The sequence below is a fragment of the Numenius arquata genome, chromosome W (assembly GCF_964106895.1).
Source record: "Numenius arquata chromosome W, bNumArq3.hap1.1, whole genome shotgun sequence".
In the NCBI taxonomy this organism is placed as follows: domain Eukaryota; kingdom Metazoa; phylum Chordata; class Aves; order Charadriiformes; family Scolopacidae; genus Numenius; species Numenius arquata.
This window is the reverse complement of record NC_133615.1, coordinates 2655127-2671732: the sequence shown is the minus strand read 5'-3', so window position 1 is coordinate 2671732 and position 16606 is coordinate 2655127. Positions and strand designations below refer to the sequence as shown.

Here is a 16606-nt window from a genome sequence, read left to right as displayed (position 1 = left end):
AAGTGTAGTGACAGGACAAGGGGTGATGGTTTTAAATTGGCAGAGGGGAGATTTAGATTAGATATTGGGAAGAAATTCTTTACTGTGAGGGTGGTGAGGCACTGGAACAGGTTGCCCACGGAAGTTGTGGATGCCCCATCCCTGGAAGTGTTTAAGGCCAGGCTGGATGGGGCTTTGAGCAACCTGCTCTAGTGGAAGTGTCCCTGCTCATGGCAGGGGGGTTGGAACTGGATGATCTTTAAGGTCCCTTCCAACTCTAACCATTCTATGATTCTATGGAAGGGGCTCTAAGATCTCCCCGGAGCCTTCTCTTCTCCAGGCTGAACTGCCCCCAACTCTCTCAGCCTGTCCTCACAGCAGATAGGCTCCAGCCCTTGGAGCATCTCCATGGCCTCCTCTGGCCCCGTTCCAACAGTCCTTCCTGTGCTGAGGACTCCAGAGCTGGACACAACGTATTACTTCAAATACTGAGGTTACAACTTTGATTTTTTTTAAATCCTGTTTTACCCAGGACCCGTTCAGACACTCTAACACCTTTCCCTAAACCTGAGGAGCAAAGGGAATGGAGAAACGCCCGCAGTGCCAGCATGACACCATTTCAGCACCTGTGCTTTAGCAAAATTCTTTCAGGATGACGCAAAGCTAAATCCTATGGCGAGGCGTTTTAAATGCAGATACAACAAGAAGAGACCGCGGGATTTAGATCTGCTTTAAAAAAGCTTCACGTGCAATCACCCTTCCTTAAAACAAGGGCTTATTTGAGGCCAAAACCTGAGTCACAGAATGATATGGGGTTAGAAGGGACCTCTGGAGATCATCTAGTCCAACCCCCCTGCCAAAGCAGAGCAGTCACCCAGAGCAGTTGGACAGGAACCCATCCAGGTGGGTTTTGAATGTCTCCAGAGAAGGAGACTCCACCACCTCTCTGGGCAGCCTCTTCCAGGGCTCTGCCACCCTCACAGGAAAGAAGTTCCTCCTCAGTCCTGGAAATAAGGGAGCAGGCTTGGCCCTGGGGAGGGCTGGAGGAGCCCAGGAGGTGGATGGCCTCCCCATCCCACCCAGAATCTCTTCTCAGCTTCAACTCATTTCAAACCGGGAAGGAGGGACTCGCCAAGAAAAGCTCAGAAAGATCATTAAACGCTCACATATTTCCTGATGTATCGTGAAAATAATGAGAAAAGCAGCCTACTGCGCGTTCCCCGTCACCCTGCTGGTAACCTTTAAAATCACTGCAATCTGCACTTCTTTTTTGACTCACATTGCCACCAGAAGGTCCCCAGCCCTTCCCAGCCCTCCCACGGGCTTTTGCATTAGCTGTACTTCCAGGCTGTAAAAAAAACATTTAATTCTTTACGTCCTACAAAAGCCTGGGAGCGGGAGGTTTCGGTAACACTGCTTGTTGCCGGAGCAGCAGGAATAAGGGGCAGAAACCACTGTTTGGGGTCAGAGAGATGATGTCCATCCCGGTCCCCCCACCCAGCACAACCGGATGGAGCACATGGCATTAACGGCTTGATATTGTCACATGTCACCCGGCAAGACACAGCCAGGGCTGTCAGGGGTTGATAGGACGGGGACATCAGCCTCCAATTTTAACCATCCCCATTGGGATCTGCTTCTGCCTCAAGTCTTCTCTGTTATAACCGATTCCAATATTTATATTTCAAGGTATAAAATGATTTTAATAGCACAGAAACCCTTTGATTCACCGCAATTTACTTTCTACTTTAAAAAGCAAACCTTTAGGATTGCTCTCCCTGAAAAACCAGCACTTACTGGTTTGCTCCGTTTGGGCTCACGTCAGTTGAGAGACTCTTTGCTTTCCAGCTTTTTGCGATATAGAAGAAAGTAACAACGATTCTTTGCACGTGCAAGACCCAAAGGAAAAGCAACAGCTCCGGCTTTTGATATGGAAAAATATACATCCTGCTCTCTGTCTAATAAAAAATGGATTTTTACATCAGGATACTCCTTGTTTTGTATGAGCCTTGGGAAGGAAAGGTTGACAGGCAGATAAGGTGCATCTCACACGAGGAAAGAAGTGAGTTTTGGCTAGTCATCTTGAGATACGGGCTAGTAAATCTGACGCAGAGCTGGTAATGAAAAAACCCCTCGAAAGAAAGAGAAATAAGTGGAGAGTTGGGCAGAGGGGAACCTGGTGAAATTCAACAAGGGCAAGGGTACGGTCCTGCAACTGGGGAGGAATAACCCCCTGCACCAGGTGACCTGCTGGAGAGCAGCTCTGAGAAAAAACACCTGGGAGTCCTGGTGGACAACAGGATGACCATGAGCCAGCAATGTGCCCTTGTTGCCAAGAAGACCAATGGCATCCTGGGGGGCATCAGGAAGAGTGTGACCAGCAGGTGGAGGGAGGTCATCCTCCCCCTCTGCTCTGCCCTGGGGAGGCCCCATCTGGAGCACTGGGACCAGTTCTGGGCTCCCCAGATCAAGAAGGACAGGGAACTGCTGGAGAGGGGACAGCAGAGGGCTACAAAGATGATGAGGGGCCTGGAGCATCTCTCTGATGAGGAAAGGCTGAGGGACTTGGGTCTTTTGAGTCTGGAGAAGAGAAGACAGAGGGGGGATCTGATCAAGGCCTATAAATACTTCAAGGGTGGGTGTCAGGAGGATGGGGCCAGGCTTTTTTCAGTGGTGCCCAGGGACAGGACAAGAGGGAACAGGCACAAACTGGAACACAAGAAGTTCCATCTAAACAACAGGAGGAACTTCTTTCCAACTTGTAATGCATATGTGGAGTTAACCACCGACGGCCAATCTAAGAAGATAACGGACTCGAAGGTGCCACATCCCTGGAGATGGCACGAGCAAACCTTCTCCACTGCGGGGAGGAAGCACTTCAAGCTCATCTCCACTGAACAGGAACACGCAACCTGATCGATGACCTGCATTTCTAATCCCACCACATTCTCCTGTTGCCATCGCACTCAGGCAGCCATGACCAGCAAGCAAGGAGGTGAAAGTACTTACTTAGTCCAAGTTCTTTGAATTCTGGAAGACTCGCCGAGGCACAAAGCTGATAGAAGATGTGGTAATTGCGTTCGTCCTCTGCCTACAAGGGAAAATGGCAAGTTAATAAAGGCAGGAAGAGGTTACACCAGTGCTCGCACCCTCAGCCTGAATCCACCCTGAACTCCTCTCCAGTTTCCCATCATCAAGATCTCCTCTGTGCCACCAAGAAGGCTGGAGTCGCTCTGCTGTAAGGACAGGATGAGAGAGTTAGGGGGGTTCAGCCTGGAGAAGAGAAGGCTCCTGGGAGACCTTAGAGCCCCTTCCAGTCCCTAAACGGGCTCCAGGAAAGCTGGGGAGGGACTCTTGATCAGGAGGGGAGCCATAGGACGAGGGGGAAGGGTTTGACACTGAAAGAGGGGAGATGGAGATGAGATGTGGGGAAGAACTTCTTTGCCGTGAGGGTGGTGAGACCCTGGCCCAGGTTGCCCAAAGAAGCTGTGGCTGCTCCATCCCTGGAGGGGTTCAAGGCCAGGCTGGACGGGGCTTGGAGCAACCTGGTCTGGTGGGAGGTGTCCCTGCCCAGGGCAGGGGGTTGGAACTCAATCATCTTTATGGTCCCTTCCAACTCTAACCATTAAATGATCAAGCACTGGACAAGTGGTTGAGTCACCATTGAAGTGGTGGAGTCACCTGGAGGTATTTAAAAGCTGGGCAGACATAGTGATGAGAAACATGGGTTAGTGATGGGTTTTGTCAGTGTTGGGTTGACGGTTGGACTCGATGATCTGAAAGGTCCCTTCCAACCTGGACAATTCTATGATTCTATAATCTTCAAAACAAAAGACTGCTGCCTGCACTTTATTCTTCCTGGTTTTTATAAGAGTTAGTAAAAATTTCAGCAGCTGCCCAGAGAAATGCTTTCCATCCCTGCCCAGCAGCCAGGCCAGGAGCAGCGGTCTCTCCTCGGGGCTCCAATTTCAGGCATGGAGGGGACAATCAAGGGCCAATCAATGACTCTCACAGGTACATATTCCTCCAGAATGAGGTGACCAGGTTGGGATTATCAAGAACAACTGCAAAAGACTGATCCTGAAAGACACATCTGGAAGCCGTGTCCACCAGGAAAGCTACTTTTAAAGTAATTTTTTTAATCCAAAGAAAAGATCCAGACTATTAAATTCCGGGAGTATAGCACCTAAAAGAAAGAAAAGAAGAAAAAAAAAAAAAAAAAGCACAGCTCCTCACCTGGAACACGACTCGTGATTTTTCCAACAGATACGTCCTCATGTTGGCACCAATGATGTGGTATCTTTTATCAAAGCCGATCTGAATGTACTTCCCGAAGCGACTGCTGTTGTCATTCCTTGTTGTTTTAGCGTTTCCAATTGCCTGTGTACAAGAAAATTCAACATTAATTTTTACCTTAGTTTTTAAAATTTTTTAAACATTCAAATTTGTAATCAGATAAACAGCCATGGGAGGAGTTGAGGAAAACCCCCTCCCAGATGCAGAAGGCAGAGCAACAACGCGACTTTGGGGAAGACTCTTCGTTGAAAATGTGATGTCTCCCGAATTTTTATGGAAAAAAAAAATGCATATAAACAGAAATGAGTATTTATACAGTAATTAGATCATCTACATCCCAACAGGCATAGCACTCCAGCTTTGTCTTGCAGGATGTCCCCACCTTTGTTCACAAACAGTCAACATTGGCAGCTTTCCTGGAGGAGACATGGGCGAAGAAGCCCTGGGAGAAGGAGGGACCTGGCTGCAATCCATCTCCAGATGGTTGGGCTTTGGTCCATGGATTCGGTGACATAGCCAAAGCCCCTCTGTGCCTCTCCAGTGCCTGCCTGTCACCTCCTTGCCGAGGAGAGAATCCAGCCCATGTGCAAACATCAAGGGTGCAAACATGGGAATCCATCAAGCAACCAAAGAAGAACTGGTGGTGATGGAAGAAGGCTGGAGAAAGGCAATATTCTTATTCATGGCTACACCAACCTTATTTTCGACCACCATTCTCCTGCCCTGAGATGAGGAGCCTCAAGCAAGCACAGGAGAAACAATGGAAGGGAATGAGCCTTTGTGAACCTCTCGAAGGGTGCAGGCAACCTCAGCAAGTCCTGACTGCTCCTTGCTCCATCCATCCACCACCAACCCAACCCCCCTGCTAACAAATGCTCCTCCTTCCACCAAAGCCCATTTATTTAGAATGATAGAATTGTCCAGGTTGGAAGGGACCTTTCAGATCATCGAGTCCAACCGTCAACCTAACACTGACAAAGCCACCACTAACCCATGTCCCTCAGCACCACGTCTGCCCGGCTTTTAAATACCTCCAGGGATGGTGACTCCACCACTGCCCCGGGCAGCCTCTTCCAACACTTAATAACCCTTTTGGTATAATTTTTTTTCCTAATATCCACCCTAAACCTTCCCTGGCACAACTTGAGGCTGTTTCCTCTTGATCTATCACCTGTGACTTGGGAGAAGAGACCGACCTCCCCTGGCTACACCCTCCTTTCAGGAAGTTGGAGAGAGCAAGAAGGTCTCCCCGCAGCCTCCTTTTCTCCAGGCTGAGCCCCAGCTCCCTCAGCCGCTCCTCACAAGACTTGTGCTCCAGACCCCTCTACTCCTGTAGCACACCCTTCCCCATCGCTGACAGTGCTCCCAGACCCACAGCCCCCACTTCTCACCTCCAATCCACATGCCAGAGGCAGAGCACACACTCTCCATTTCTGCCCAGAGCCCAACACAGAATCACAGAATGCTATGGGGTTGGAAGGGACCTCTGGAGATCATCTAGTCCAACCCCCTGCCAAAGCAGGGCCACCCAGAGCAGGTTGCACAGGAACGTGTCCAGGTGGGGTTTGAATGTCTCCAGAGAAGGAGACTCCACCACCTCTCTGGGCAGCCTCTTCTAGGGCTCTGCCACCCTCACAGGAAACAAGTTCCTCCTCACGTTTAGGTGGAACTTTCTATATTCAAGTTTGTGCCCGTTCCCTCTTGTCCTGTCCCTGGGCACCACTGAAAAAAGACTGGCCCCATCCTCCTGACACCCACCCTTGAAGTATTTATAGGCCTTGATCAGATCCCCCCTCAGTCTTCTCTTCTCCAGACTAGAGACACCCCTCCTCTAGGGAAATAAAACGTTCCCAAACTGCTACACCAAACACTACAACTTGATATTTTACAATCCAGAATTACCGTCATCACCTTATCGTCAATTCCTTGTCTATAACGTAGACATACCTGCCCCAGGGATATACACCCCATCCATCAAACACGGAGCATCTCATTGCTAAGGGCTATTTCATGACACACGCATCCCTCTGCTCCATCATCACATTTCAACTTTGGGGTTTTTGCAAACCAGGCAGTTCTCTTTTACGGTTTTTTGCGTGGGCAACGTCCTCCTCTATTTCCAGTAACGACAGACAGGTTCCCCGGCCCCAGCACTGAGAAATTATATGCGGAACTGAACCACGGGCAAGCAAATTAGAGCAAAAAAATTATGGGGTCATATAAAAGAATAGCACGCGCTATGATTTTTCCCGGGATGCTTTTAAGTGTTCCCAGGTATTGCAGCTACATATCACAGAGGCACAGGAGAAGGAGGAAAAAAAAAACAAAACACCATGATGCTCACACTGTGACAGATCATCGAGTGTCACAGATCCCTGGGAGCTCCTGCCTTTAAAAGAAAAGTCCCACAAAAGTTCTGAACCCACTTTGGAAAAGCCCAAATCCTGGTCTTCGTTTTGCAAATGAAGGCACTCCGACTCCAGAATCTATTTGGAAAATGGGATTTAGGTACTCAAACCTTTATTTTCACCATCCGGTAAAGGAATTCTTTTCCTTCAGAGCACCGCTCAGGGTCTCCACTCTTGAGCCCCATCAAAGCCCAGTTCTTGGAGCCCTGGTGGGGATGCACGGACTCAGCTTCAAAACCATCAAACAGAGGAGCAACTGGGGTGGGTAAATGGAGGTTATCACCATATTTCTCTATTTTCAGACCACCTCGGGGCTGCTGTGTGGCTGCAAATCCAGTCTGGCTCACAAGTCCCTACGGCTCCCACTGTTTTTGTGGCTTCTGGAGAGAGGAAGTGATGACTTTAAGCAGGACGAAGGAAATTATGCAGTTTTTACCTCCATGATTGGGCTCGACGCGAGGACTTTGGCTTCAATGTTGGTCTCGCTGGCGGAACCACCCACGGTTGCAAAGAAGCGCATGGCGTATTTAGCAGAGACCGTCTTTCCAGCACCAGACTCCCCACTCACGATGATGGACTGGTTCTTCTCATCCCTGTTACAGAACAGAAGAAAAGCTTTTGTAAGTTAATCCAGTTTGTTCTCATCACACAACGATCCTCCGTCTTCATATGTCTCCATCTTCCTCACCTTGTTACCGCCTACATTATGGATGCTGGATTTATTCTGGATGCTACCAAATTAATGGTAAATAACACACAATTGTGATACATCTCAGCTAAAACGTAAAGGACACTATAAACATCTCCAGAACATCTCCAAGGGCTCGCAGAGACAGCGGGAGATGAACCCCCGCATGAACCCTGCTGCTTTCTTCACCCCTGGAGCACGCAGCCCAGTGTTGGGAACGGGGGTTGGACTAGATGGTCTCCAGAGGTCCCTTCCAACCCCTACAATTCTGTGACTTAATTCCCTATGCAATTATATGAATATCTGGCTAATTCTTTGACAACAATAATACAAAGCACGTCTCTGACATCAGATTCGCACCATCTAATCACCCCCAAATCCTGGGGTATTTCTGGGACCAAGGGGTAAGCAAAAGAGGATAAAGAGTTTAAAAGCAATTCCTGGTGGACATCACCAAGTAAAATTTGTTCAGCTCCCGGAGCTTTGCAAAACAAATAGTTTTCAAGAAGGATTCGTGCAATAACAGAAGGTTCAGGCAACCTTAACCTCTCCAAGCACTGTTAAATTTGCTTATAAAAGGATACAGGTGTTTCAGCACCAAGATAACAAAATTCAAGCAAATACACACCCAACCTTTTTATCTGCACGTATGAAAATATTTTGCAGGACGGGGAATTCTTGCACCGAGGGGCTGCCACAAACCCTTCTCCAGCCGTGGTGGGAGCAGCCTCTGATGCTCCATGCCCAGGTTGGTGCTGGGTCACCAGGAGCAGCTCTGATGTCACCAGAACTAGCACAGACCACAAGACTTTGCATGGGAAAGTTGAGGGTGCATCTCCTGATGTAGCTTTTCAGCCTTGCACGGAGCACAAGACTCATCCAAATGCCTTTTTCTACTTGCAAAATTCATTATTCACACAAAAAACTTGCACCAGTCATCGTGGCTATATTGAAATACCCAGTCCTTCCCACCACGGATGATCCCACCACTAGATACATCCCAATAAATAATCAGTTTAACGCGCTTGAGCTGTGGCAGAGGAGAGCTAAGGCAATAAAAGGACTTTTTTTTTCAGGAGAACTACATCCCTCCAGGCAAAAATCTGCACTGGGATCCGCTCCCCAGGGCATCACCGTCACGTAGCAAACCCGGCACCGCTGCAATTTGGCTTTTGGGACTTTGGGATAGAGAGAGTTTTCACTGCAGGGTTTCATATAAGCTCCCAAAAAATATCAGAGCCATTGGGGTAAGCTGGAAGTATGTAATTGAGCGTGTTTTTTTAAATAAGATCAACTTAAAACTTCCCAAACTCTGCTCGGACTTCACGAATCACAGCCGAATGCAGCCACGCAAAATCCTATATAGGAATGAAAGAGTAAATTTATGCCTTGCAGTTCTCCTGACATCAGGAAATACCATAAAAATGCTTTTCAATTTAAGAGACTCAGTTTAGGTTTATACCAGCGAGAGATGAGAACCGAGGTTAAATGATTTGCCATAAACGACTCTTACGCTCTCAAAAATACAAACGTGCTCAACCCCACGCCGTTACTTTCCTCCACTGTGAGGTTTCGACATCTTAATTCCTTCTAGGCTCAAGATACTCGGTTTGGAGAAAAACCTCAGTCAAATCAAACATGTAGCACTTCGGTGCCAACCACAACTTTCCAACACTTCCAGAGGTGAGGAATTTCCAGCCGCGTTTATATTTTCCAGGGATCGATTCATGAAGTACATCTTAATCCATCCCCTGGCCAGCTCCATGGCTCTTCTGGGCATCCACCAGCTGGAAGGCAAGAAGAACCTCCAATCCCAGGCACAAATAGAGGTTGGGCGGAAAATGGCTGGAGAGCAGCCCTGAGGAGAAGGGCTTCGAGTTGTTGGTGGATGAGAAGCTCAACATGAGCCGGCAACGTGCGCTGGCAGCCCAGAAAGCCAACCGCATCCTGGGCTGCATCTCCAGCAGCGTGGCCAGCAGGGCCAGAGGGGAATTCTGTCCCTCTGCTCTGGGGAGACCCCCCTGCAATGCTGCCTCCAGCTCTGGGGCCACCAACAGCAGAAGGACATGGGCCTGTTGGAGCAGGGCCAGAGGAGGCCACGGAGGTGCTGCGAGGGCTGGAGCCCCTCTGCTGGGAGGACAGGCTGAGAGAGTTGGGGGGGTTCAGCCTGGAGAAGAGAAGGCTCCGGGGAGACCTTAGAGCCCCTTCCAGTCCCTAAAGGGGCTCCAGGAGAGATGGGGAGGGACTCTTGATCAGGAAGGGGAGCCATAGGACGAGGGGGAAGGGTTTGACACTGAAAGAGGGGAGACTGAGATGAGATCTGGGGAAGAACTTTGCTGTGAGGGTGGTGAGACCCTGGCCCAGGTTGCCCACAGAAGCTGTGGCTGCCCCATCCCTGGAGGGGTTCAAGGCCAGGTTGGAGGGGGCTTTGAGCAACGTGGTCTGGTGGGAGGTGTCCCTGCCCAGGGCAGGGGGTTGGGACTGGATGATCTTTAAGGTCCCTTCCAACCCAAACCATTCTATGATTCTACGATTCCATGATTCCAATCACTCCAGCTACCAGGCAGTTAATGCAGAAATACCGTCCGTGAACCGAACACAACCTCACCCAGGCAACCAAAAACCCAGAGCTCTCCTTCCTGGTGACTCAGCCCCGGTGGGGACAGCCTGCACATGTCACTCAGGACTCACTACGTCACGGCTGCATGCCCTCCACACATCTTGGCAAAGCTACTGTGACTCTCCTGCAGGCAGCCAGCTGGCAGGATGTGGGCACGGGGCTGCCAACGCTCCAATCTTGCACCTTTAGACCTCCACAGGTGTGTGACAAAGCTCTTTCTGTAGCACAAGCCACCCGACACACGAACCCAACGGAGAAAAACCAGTGCCAGCTCCAAAGTGAGGAAGGAAGACCAAGCACCAAAAATAGAAGGATGCTGGATAAACCCATAGCAGCGGTTCCCGGGACAGGTTGAGGGCAGTGATTTATCGCTGTTTATCTCCAGTTTAAGCTGGTGAGAAGTTTCACGTCTGCTTTGGTCATCTTCACGGACAACCACCTGTTGAGCTCCAGCAGCAAACGTCCAACGTCGGCCATCAGTAGGATGCAACACATAAAATTCATGTCAACTACAAAGGGGCAGACAAAGATTTTGGCATGGGCTGCGAGCACGGAGGAACAGAGTATCCCTCATCAGAGGTGAGGGAGAAGCAGAAGAAAGAGGAATGTCCTGGTTCCAGCAGGTGACAACCGAGATCTCTGCCAGGAAGGGCTGGCCCTGCAAAAGGAGCCCTACAAACGCAAAGGTGGCTTAGCTTAGAGCTGCACTTGCATAAAAGTTACTTGAGAATTATTGCTTCTCACTCTTCTCAGCAGGACAGGTCCTGCTCAAGCGGCACATTTCAGGAAACATTTCCCTACCTTTTTTTATCTTTAAGGCAGAAGACGAAAAACTGCATCGGTCCGGGAGAGATTTCAGTTGAACGAAGCCAATGAAGCTCAAAACCCAGGAATTATGCATGACTTGGCATCCAGTCAGCACTGCTACAAGGTAATATTTTATAACCTGGTTTTTTTTTTTTTTTTCCTATCTAAGATTCATAATGAAGACCTCTCGTTATTGATTTTGACCTCTTTCATAACTTCTCCACGTGAGGGTGTGCCTGGCTGGAGGAGGCCAGAGACCAACCCACCAGGGAGCCCCATCCGAGGAGCTTTCCAGACCCGCAGTCTCCATGACCTTCAAGACCTGTCACAAACTGCCTTATATGTTGCATCCCGAGTCGTTTATTCCTCCCTCTGGCTTGTTTTTTACCATCATTTTCCAGAAGACACCGAATCTAGTGATAAAATACACGGCCAATATAATTGACTGCTATTACAGCTGCTCTGCCAGGTCACGTTTTTCCAGAATTTCTCTAGGATTTGCCCTAACGGCTGATCTGCTGCTACATGAAATGGGCCAGGCGGGTTCTCCATGGCACAAGAAACCTTCTGGAGTTGTATTATATCAATAAAATAAAATAAAAAGCTGCTGGCTTCCAAGCCAGACCACTCAAGATCCTGTGTTTGCAGTAACCTGTCTCTTCTGTTGTTTTTTTGGTGGAAAAAAAGGATGTTCAGACATTTCTTAGGAACTTGATGAACTTCAACAAAGGCTGAAGTAGGGTGCTGCACCTGGGGAGAAATAACCCCCTGCACCAGGACAGGGTGGGGGTGACCTGCTGGAGAGCAGCTCTGAGGAGAAAGACCTGGGAGTCCTGATGGACAACAGGATGACCATGAGCCAACAATGGGCCCTTGTGGCCAAGAAGGCCAAGGGCATTCTGGGGGGCATCAGGAAGAGCATGGCCAGCAGGTCCAGGCACATTATCCTGCCCCTCTTCTCAGCCCTACGGAGGCCACAGCTGGAGCACTGGGTCCAGTTCTGGGCTCCCCAGTTCAAGAAGGACAGGGAACTGCTGGAGAGGGGACACCAGAGGGCTACAAAGATGATGAGGGGCCTGGAGCATCCCTCTGATGAGGAAAGGCTGAGGGACTTCTTGGGTCTTTTGAGTCTGGAGAAGAGAAGCCTGAGGGGGATCTGATCAAGGCCTATAAATACTTCAAGGGTGGGTGTCAGGAGGATGGGGCCAGGCTTTTTTCAGTGGTGCCCAGGGACAGGACAAGACGGAACAGGCACAAACTTGAAGGTAAGAAGTTCCATCTCAGCATGAGGAGGAACTTCTTCACTTTGAGGGTGGCAGAGCCCTGGAAGAGGCTGCCCAGGGAGGTGGTGGAGTCTCCTTCTCTGGAGACATTCAAACCCCACCTGGACACGTTCCTGTGGGACCTGCTCTGGGTGGACCTGCTTTGGCAGTGGGTTGGACTAGATGATCTCCAGAGGTCCCTTCCAACCCCATATTGTTCTGGGATTCTGTGATTCTTCTCCAACTTCAGGAATAAAAGCCTTCAGAAATAAAGGCTACAGAGACTTTCCCTTCTCCTCTGTTCCAGCTGCTGGTGCCAGCAGGGAAAGATGGATGAATCCCAAGGAGAAGTTGGGAGCAAACAGGCTGCTGAGGGAGCAGAAATGGTTAAAAACAGGCAGGATTTGTTTGTATTCATCGTGAAATAAAAAAATCCAGAATTGTTTAGCCACTGTGCAGGTGCCGCACGCAACAAAACTGCTTGAAATACAGTCAGTTTTGGCAGCATCAGCACAGAAGAAAATTATTATGGAAATAAAGCCTGGAAAAAATAGAAGTGTTATGGGTGAATACCGGCTCTGCTGCAGCTTGGCAATGCTGTCACATCTCCTCCTGGGGCTTATGTGGCTCCTGTGCGCCTCAGGGCTGCCACTGTGGCTTGTTGTGGTGGTTATGATGTGCACCAGTGCTCTTCTCCCCGGGGTAAACAGCTCAATTTATGCACACATGGTGGCACACAACATGCTCGCGCTTGTCCAGCAACGCAGGGCGTGCAACAGGAATTAGGCTTCAACAGTACCCAAAGATGCTGTTCCCACCATATGCCTACAGCTCAAAACCAGGTATGAGGGACTTAAAGATGCAACTCTCGCACCCTCACCCCTATGGGTCTGCAGGACTTTTGTTTCTCCACTTAGAACAGCTTTCTAAGATGACTCAGCCTGGAGACGAGAAGGCTCCAGGGAGACCTTAGAGCCCCTTCCAGTCCCTCAAGGGGCTCCAGAAAAGCTGGGGAGGGACTCTAGATCTGGAAGGGGAACCACAGGACGAGGGGGAAGGGTTTGACACTGAAAGAGGGGAGATTGAGATGAGATCTGGGGAAGAACTTCTTTGCTGTGAGGGTGGTGAGACCCTGGCCCAGGTTGCCCAGAGAAGCTGTGGCTGCCCCATCCCTGGAAGGGTTCAAGGCCAGGTTGGACGGGGCTTGGAGCAACGTGGTCTGGTGGGAGGCGTCCCTGCCTATGGCAGGGGGTTGGAATTGGATGGTCTTTAAGGTCCCTTCCAACCCAAAGCATTTTATGATTCTACATGGAATCTTTCTCGAAAACTAAAACCATGATCTGAGCTACAGCCTCCATCCATCAGAGACATTTACAAAACCATCAAGGCACAGAAGTCCAACCAGAACAAAGTCCACCAGAATTTCTTCAACACAAGGGGCAGCAGCACCTCCAAAGTTGGGGTCTCCAAGTGCTGGTGGCATCTGATACAGCCTATGGAACCATGCCTGTCTGCGCAATTTAATGTTTTGCTTCACTTTCCTACTTCAATGAGCCCTCTTCAAGTAATTAATACCTGTTCATGAGCTGCTACGCAGGTAACACCTCTTTTTTTTCACTGAGATTTGTCATGTTACAAGCAACACCCATCAGGACTCTCACCCTTGGCCACACACAGAGCGAGAGATGGGTGAGGCATCCAGCCCAGCAAAACCAATAAGGCAAAACAAATAAGTTTTCACAATGTGTGAAAAACATCAGGTTGTTGGTTTGTTTGTTTTTTTTTTCGGGCAACATCTCAAGGTGCTGCCCGAGGCGAAAATAAAAAGTCAGTTGGCTATGCAGAGAAAGGACACTTCAAACAGGTACCTGTGATGATTAGGACTAGCTGCTAATTACCTTTCCATCAAGGAAACAGATTTCCCTGCTTGTTTAAGGAATTAGTATTTCACCCAGAGCAGAGAACACCACTACCCTGGGAGGTGCCTCCAAACAGCCTGGGAAAGGTGTGTAGAAATGTTCAACCTTCAAGCCCGCCCAGGTGGACACAGGTCTCCAACTGGACTAAGAGCTGCGCTCGTTTTGGTTGCATCAGGGCAATCAAGAGGTGAGACACCGCTGAGCATTTCCATACGCAGTTCTCAGCCTGGGAATGTCACTAGTCATCGTGATGTACGATTTTTCCATCTGTTTACCTGGTTAAGTCAGGGCTGAACATCCCTGGAAACTCCTCACTGCAAGAAAGGGGATGGGTCAAGCCCTTGCGTCGAACCCAAGGACAGCGATGGTTCCCACCACCAGTTCCCACCCACCATCAAGAGGAGATAGGGGACATCTCAAAGCACATCCATCCATCCAAGACCCTCAGCCTTCACCGACACTGTTTGAAAGCAGGAGTATTTGAACTCCCAATGTTCTCCAGACCTAAATCACAGTCAGAATTTTTCCAATGTCAGCTTTCTTTAGAGCAGTAAATATAAAGCCACGAGAAGGGACCTCGAGCTTATAGAACTTGCTTTTATAGTCAGCTCTTCATCACCGGCCCCAGCAGCTTTAGGCAAATCACTGCACAACTTCATCTTGATCTCAGCAGCGAGAGCAAAACCACTAAAAACACCGTTCCTCCGAGAGGGAAAAACATCCAAAGCAAACGGGGGCAGAGCCAGACCCTGTGAATAATTGTCAGGGGTCACTCCAGCTCTAATCCCGGATCCGACATTAATTCTCCACGTCGTGGAACGAGTCAATGAGCCTCTCCCACCGTGGAAATCATATTTAACCTACTTCTTTCAGGATGCTGGGAGGATTAGCGTTCGTAAAGCAATCTGAAGATTAAAAATGCTTTAAGTAGGGTAGTTTGAATTTATTCTGACCACGACGAGAACACCCATAAAGCCTCGATGCACAACGGGCTCTAATACACTTTGACATCGACTGCTAAAACCCAGTGTGGTTATTACATTGTATTTTTATATAAAAATACAATCATTTAATGACCGTTGGATTGCATCCCCCCCAAGTGCTAACGACAGCGATGGAAAACGGAGACGGTCTGACTCTGCCTTCAAGTGAATAAACAGAAGCCATACATCACAAAGATAAAACTCAGCGTTGCCTCTGAAATAGCCTCCGAAGCCAGGGATCATTCCCATTTCTGTGGGATAACTAAAATTTGGAGCAACGCTGCTGCTCGGAGAGGCGGCAGTTTGTTTTATATGTTGGTTTTAATTCGGATTTTTAGAATATCCGGCATCGTCGGTCAACGCAAATACGAAAACACAACTTTGGGGTAGTCAGACTTTTCCCTCTGAAGAAAATCAAGAAGATATTATTTCATGTCTAGTCAAAAAAAAGCGTTTAAGGACACGCTTTCTGTTTGCATTATCAAACATCTGCTACTAAATATTCATCTAGGGTTTTTTTTCTACAGCATCTTTCATAAATAGCATCCATCACCCTATGCAACTTCTTCTTTTCCTTACATTATTGTTTTTTGGAGGTAGGTAATTATTTTTATACAGTGGCTTATACTGAGTTTTTTCACCAAAAACCTACATGGGTCACACCACAGCTCCAAAATACATTTTGGCCAGAACCGCCCCAAAAGCTGCTGTAGCCCTTCCCCACCCCGGCACCATCACAACTGATAGTGATAGACACAACTGGTCAAGATAAGTTTGCACCTTAATGCAACAAACCAGAGAAAGAAAACAGGAATATCCAAGGGGTAATGGTTTTAAACTGAAAGAGGGGAGATTTAGATGAGGTATTAGGAATACATTCTTGACTCTGAGGGTGGTGAGACCTTGGCCCAGGTTGCCCAGAGAAGCTGTGGCTGCCCCATCCCTGGAAGTGTTCAAGGCCAGGTTGGAGGGGGCTTGGAGCAACGTGGTCTGGTGGGAGGTGTCCCTGCCCATGGCAGGGGGGTTGGAACTGGATGATCTTTAAGGTCCCTTCCAACCCAAACCATTCTATGATTTCAGCAATGCCAAAGCCTGGTGTAACATCACTCGGCTGTTGCAGGTGTGCCCAAAGGACGTTAGATCATCCACAACCCATCCACGGTCTCACTTAAGAAGATGCATCGGATACGATGCACCCCACGGAGTCCATCCTTTGCAGCTTCGGAGCCAATCTGCTCACGCACCCCTGAGTTTTAGCAAGAAGCCAAAGAAAAAATACGGGCTTGAAGCTCTCAGTTGCTGGGAAAAAGCCTAAAAGAACCAGTTTGGCCCTGAATGGGAAAGGATGAGGACGCAGCACAGGTAACGAGAGAATTAACCTTCTCTTCTGCAGCAGCACGAAGCGCTACCTTCCCTCTGTAAAACCCTATTTAACCCACCGATCAATCTGTCATTTCTAACACCGGGATCAAACACCGCGGTGCAATTAAGACGTCTTTGCAGAGGTCGGAACGCTTTTATACGATGCTCCAGCAAACCAGTTACTCCTCCTGTGAGGGCGGTGGGAGTCCCACTAGTCCCAGCTCATTAAGGTTACTTTCTCCCGGGACTGCTTTGTGCAGCCGGCTGGAAATGCCCCTTCAA

General features: G+C 48.9%; 1 protein-coding gene across 1 annotated transcript in view; it reads right to left on the bottom strand.

Moving 5' to 3' along the window:
* LOC141476738 (unconventional myosin-Vb-like) overlaps positions 1-16606 on the bottom strand; it is a 170439-nt gene that overhangs the window by 104263 nt on the left and 49570 nt on the right. Inside the window, exons 5-7 of the mRNA XM_074165546.1 lie at positions 7120-7276; positions 4216-4359; positions 2989-3070 (exon numbers count right to left, since the gene is read on the bottom strand). Of these exons, the coding sequence (XP_074021647.1) occupies positions 2989-3070; positions 4216-4359; positions 7120-7276 (383 nt within the window). The remainder of the gene's footprint in view (positions 1-2988; positions 3071-4215; positions 4360-7119; positions 7277-16606) is intronic.